This window comes from Arachis ipaensis, chromosome B04, assembly GCF_000816755.2.
Source record: "Arachis ipaensis cultivar K30076 chromosome B04, Araip1.1, whole genome shotgun sequence".
Lineage (NCBI taxonomy): Eukaryota > Viridiplantae > Streptophyta > Magnoliopsida > Fabales > Fabaceae > Arachis > Arachis ipaensis.
In genome coordinates this window covers 3660128-3665769 of record NC_029788.2, presented here as the reverse complement: position 1 = coordinate 3665769, position 5642 = coordinate 3660128, and the positions used below count along the sequence as shown (strand labels likewise).

The 5642-nt window shown below is 32.8% G+C and overlaps 1 protein-coding gene across 2 annotated transcripts in view; it reads left to right on the top strand.

The window, feature by feature from the left end:
- The window catches only part of LOC107638452 (probable RNA-binding protein 19), a 13543-nt gene extending 8631 nt beyond the window's left edge, over positions 1–4912 (top strand). For both annotated transcript variants that reach the window (XM_021120472.1, XM_016341731.2), the window contains exons 10-16: positions 1921–1985; positions 2278–2449; positions 3239–3343; positions 3426–3527; positions 3631–3804; positions 4314–4445; positions 4555–4912. In XM_021120472.1, the coding sequence (XP_020976131.1) occupies positions 1921–1985; positions 2278–2449; positions 3239–3343; positions 3426–3527; positions 3631–3804; positions 4314–4445; positions 4555–4728 (924 nt within the window). In that variant the 3' untranslated portion in view covers positions 4729–4912. The remainder of the gene's footprint in view (positions 1–1920; positions 1986–2277; positions 2450–3238; positions 3344–3425; positions 3528–3630; positions 3805–4313; positions 4446–4554) is intronic.

Genomic DNA, 5642 nt, shown 5'->3' with positions numbered 1-5642 from the left:
TTGGTATATGGAGATACTGCAAACTTTTTCCTCATTCACCCCTAACTTATATGTTTTATTAATGTAATAGATATAAATTGTGATCATGCCTCCCTTATACCTTTTTCAGTTTTGCCTTGGTGGGTACAGGGAGTATTCTATTTTCTTTTTGTTGGATTTACATCACTGTGTTGTTTTGCTTTGTGCAAATCTGAGTTATGGTTTATGGTCAGTTGTTGCATGTCTCTGCAAATAATAATTATGATGTGTTGATTTTAAATGTTGATAGGTCGTGGAAAACATTGCTTTGAAATATGGTGTCAGTAAAAGTGATTTATTAGACCGAGAAGCTGATGATCTTGCTGTACGTATTGCTCTGGGAGAAACTCAAGTGATTTCAGATACAAAAAAGGCTTTTGCAAATGCTGGAGTGAATGTGGAGTCTTTGGAGGCACTTGCCAACGGAAAAGTTGATGGCTTAAAAAGAAGCAATCATGTACTTTTAGCGAAGAACCTGCCATATGGTTCGACGGAAAATGAACTTGCAAAGATGTTTGGGAAATTTGGTAGTTTGGATAAAATAATTCTCCCTCCAACGAAGACACTGGCTCTGGTACTTTCTTCTCCTCAAATTTTAAGTTGTACGTCTGCAATATCATTTTGGGTGTTTGATAGCGTAATCTATCTTATTGTTATTGAATTATTTCATTCTTTTTTTTTTTGGTAAATTGATTTCCATTTTTGTTCATTCAGGGAATTAACTATATTAATTGGAAAAATAAAAAGAGAAAAAGAAAAAAAAGGCTTAAAATATCCAAACGAAAATTCAAAGAATCTTTTTTAATCCTTTAAAGAGAGAATCTTTGTAAAGATAGAAAGTGAGAGGTGACATGTTTTCTATTAATAAGGCTGTGTTTGGAAAGCAAAATGACTTGTTTTCTACATCTAAAATATCCAAACACGGCCCTATTAATCCAAAATTTCGTGTTTTCTACATTTTATTTAAATATAATTATCTTTTCAATTATTTATAATTTTTAACTATAGCTATTTTAAATATTTTATTATAAATGAAATTAATAAACATAGATTGGTAATATTACATGCGACTAAATCTTGGGTGATAAAAAAGTCAACAATAAAGTTAAATGTTAATATGTTATACAGACGAGGATTACAATACTGGATGTTTGGGGAAATTAGAAAATATAGGATTAGGAATAAGTGATTATGGAGAATGTTGGGGTTGTGCTTATTGTACAAAGATGGTACAATCTCACCTTAGGTAGGTAGAGGAGACCTTTCATCTATGTAAACCAAGTGGATCAGATAGAAGCTAGTCGAATAGCTTAAGGCATAGTGAGAGTGCAATTTTGCGAGACCTAGAAAAGTTATAGATAAAACTAAAAAAAAAAAGAAAAAAGTTTAGACATTAATGGTTTAAGTATAAGTATGATTTATAATAAAGATAGAATATATGGCTTTTATTCATGTTATGACCCCCAGCAAGGAAAGGTTTAGTTATTGTTGTATAGGATTATTTTATTATTAAATTAAATAATATTCATTTAATATTCTGAATTTTGAAAACAATTATTTTTTTTTTCAAGTAAAATATAGATTAGTTGAAAAAAGAGATTGAGAGACCATATACATTATAAGCTAGTCAAACCTAATTTTGCATCGTGATCTACTATTTTAATTCTTCTCATGTCATTGTTTTTTTTTTTTCTTTTTTTCCCCATAACATTATCCTATAGGCTTTATACAGCATGCCAAAGGGATTCTTAATGTAACCTTTTTCTTTCTGAATTTTTTCATTGCAGTATTGTTTCTTACCTTTAGTCTCATGATTCAGTGATGTCTATGGCTAGTTATCGGGAAAAAAAGGTGATGTCTATGGCTGGCCATTTTATAACTAATTTTAGAATGGTATTTCAGGTTGTTTTCCTTGAAGCAGCAGAAGCTCGATCTGCTTTTAGAGGTTTAGCTTACAAGCGTTACAAGTAAGATTTTATTTTTCTATTGGCTGTAACTCCCAGTCACCAGAATATATTTGATTTTATTGCTATGAATTGAAAATAAATCTATAGGCTATTCTCCAGCAATGAATGAATCTGTTTCCACTTCTCTAGGATATGCATCTTGATTGGTCTTCCCATTTTTTTATATTATGAATAATCTTGGTTCAAGGAGTGTTTCCCCTCTTCCATCGATATATGTTACCTCCACATTCTCATGCTAGTATTTGGATTCATTGAAGGATAATTATCTAATTTCATATTCGATTCAATGCAGGGATGCTCCATTATACTTGGAGTGGGCTCCATTCGACATTCTTAGCCAAAGTACAACATCTAGAAATAATGAACTGAATACAGCAGTTGGGGAAAATGATGCCAAGCGGGTAATGTTGGAGCAACATGTGCAAAGAATATCAGATGAGGATATTGATCCAGACAGAGTGGAGGTTTGACCTTTGAAATTATTCCCCTCGATTCCCTTTTGTCTTTCGGGAAAAAAAATTTGCAACGTAGAACATAGTAAAAGGAAAAGGGAAATAAGGTCAAAAGCATAAATATATAAGCTCAGACATTTAGCAGCCTAAGTTGTGGATATGGGGGATAATATCTTATGTTTATGAATTAATTTCTTTTTTTGTGTGGGTTCATTACTTGATGAAGTGAAGTACTTCTACCTAGTGTTGATATTGGTTATCAACTTTGAAAGATGAGCATGCAGTAAAACGTGAGATATATTCTAGTATTTTTTTTTCAGTTTAATACAACATTAAAGAAATGCACACATTCGAAAGAGAGAATATGTTGAGTGAGGACAGGGTTTCCTCACAAGAACAAAATGAAACTATTTTGGTACTATAAAATTGAGACAAGTCATACTGATCTCCACAAGTAGATAGTACCTGATAAATAGTTTTGGGAAAGACCATCTGCAGCACTAAAACACTAAGAAGTCAACCCGATATTAAATTGTGTCTGAAGATAAATCCTCTTGGAAAATGCTAGCATGCTTTGAGTCAGAAACTATAGAAAGCAGAAAGTGAATGTTACTATAGATTTTTAGCTAGTTTGAGTCCTGAGGCCTCTAAGTTCTCTAAGATGAAAGTGGCGCAGCCTCTTGAAATTGTTCTGGTGCTGTCTTTTACATGATGATGCACTGCAGAGAATATTCTTTAGAATGATTAAGATCGTTTAATAATGCCTGTTCATCTATTGTTGATTAATCTACAATGTTGCAGGGTCGGTCCTTGTTTGTCAAGAATCTCAATTTCAAAACAACAAATGAGAGTTTGAAGAAACATTTCAATGAACACATGAAAGAGGGAAAAATTTTGAGTGTTAAGGTAACCAGTTATGGGTTTAAGTGCTGCTTTATTCCTAGTTATGTTAGCTCTTTCAAACTTTTGTTCTGTCATTAACCAATAGGTGAAGAAGCATTTGAAAAATGGGAAAAATGTTTCTATGGGTTTTGGATTTATCGAGTTTGACTCTCTGGAGACTGCTACAAATATCTGCAAGGATTTACAGGTATACATTACTGTATAAATTATGCATGTTATATGCATTTTGAGATCTTGATTCTAGTTCTTGTTTTAATTTTAATTTATTTATTTTAATTTATTGTTTTTAGGGGACAGTATTGGATGGGCATGCTCTTATTTTACAACCTTGTCATGCCAAGAATGGTGGCCAATTACAAAAGACAGTTGAGAAGGACAAGAGTTCAACAAAATTGCTTGTTAAAAATGTTGCTTTTGAGGCAACAGAGAAGGATTTGAGACAGTTGTTCAGTCCATTTGGACAGGTAATTACTATAAAAATTATACTTGGTAGTTGGTGCCATATGCTGGTAAATACTCTTTTGTGCTCCAAATTTTTGTTTGATGCTTCTATTTAACAGAAGCAGCACAGTGATTCACGTGATTTGAACATTTGCCTCATGGAAAAATCCAAATGATTTAAATTACTTCTTACATGTGGGATCTGTATGAATGATGAAATCTTGACCTGTTACATCTTGAAGTAATGGGCCTGCTATTCCATGGACCATCTATAAAAACAAGATAATCCGTCAATTAGTTTTGAGTATTTGTTGAGTGATCAAATTCTTGGGCTAATTCATTAGTAACATTTTAACTTGTTTTTGTTAAATCTGAATTCTGAAGTCATATAGTTCTGATTATTTATGCATATTCTAACTGATATACCTCTTTTTTTGGGCGGTTTCCATCTGCTTCTGTACAATGTTGGTTCATTTCTGTAAATAAGATGTGTTTTGCTTTACCTGCTGTTTGATGAATGATAACTGTGCAGGTTAAAAGGTTAAGGTTGCCAATGAAGTTCGGAAATCATAGAGGATTTGCTTTTGTGGAGTTTGTTACTCAGCAAGAAGCACAGAATGCACTTAAGGCACTTTCAAGCACCCATCTTTATGGAAGGCATCTAGTAAGTGAAACTAAATTATGGATTTGCGGGAAAGAAAAAGGGAACAGAGACTAGAAAGTCGGCTGTTAAACATCAAATATTTGAGAGCTAATTGCCATTTTACTTTCAGGTAATAGAGCGAGCAAAAGAAGGTGAGAGTTTGGAAGAACTACGTGCTCGAACAGCTGTTCAATTCAGTGATGAACAAAGTGGATTTCAAAATGCCACTAAGTTATCTAAGAAAAGGAAACAAATGGCCGTCTTAGATGAAGGAAAGATGAAGTTTCAAAGGATTGCTGATTAGTATGTCATTAAATATCAAACATGTGCATATATCCCAAAATCCAGGGATGACAATTTTGTAGATTTTAGTGTTATACATGTAACATGACCCGCCATGTCATGATGTCCTTTATCTTCATTGTTTATTTATTTTTGGTCAACATGATTCTTATATTTGTAAGCTAAATTTTGTCACCCGACAGTAGCCATTTTGAGCAAGCCTTAACTGGTATTTTGTTGGCATGTTTGGAAAGTAAATGTCTCCGGACCATAAACAAGAAAGAACGGCAGTGTATAATGAGTTGTTACTAAAGGCTTGGATTCAGTGTGGTTCATACACATGGTTCCCTGAGTAACATTACTCTTGTAATACCCAAAAGCAAAAAAGGTACCCCCAGAAGAAAGGAAGCTACAAATGCATAATGGAAAAATGGCTTAGGTACTTGCATTATTCATTCAGCTCTCATTATAGAAGACCAAGTATAGGTGATTTATCTCGTGGTTTTGTATGTGGTTTGGTGATTAAAGTTCCAAAATGGTGTATGAGATTCCTTCGTACACCAAAATTGTAAATTTTACTAATTAAATCTCTTATAACGGCAAAACTGCAATAAATTTCCTGATCCATTTTTTATTAATAGCGTGCTAATGTGATTTGATAGTGTAGATCGTTAGTGAATTTTTTCGCAATATAATTTGACCGTGTGTAATAATATGATAATAGATCGAGCGGCGACACATGGTATATTGGTGTAGATAATTATGTCACGTGTAACAATACTATTTGTCTACTTGTTAGCATGTGCCACGTGTTACATTATTTGTTTACGCGTCATTTGCCATTTAATCATTGTAAGTGGATAAAATTAGTCCGACTAGTTTTTTTCACATTTTTTTATAAATTAAAAATTTTTAATATCTTTTAAATTTTTAAAT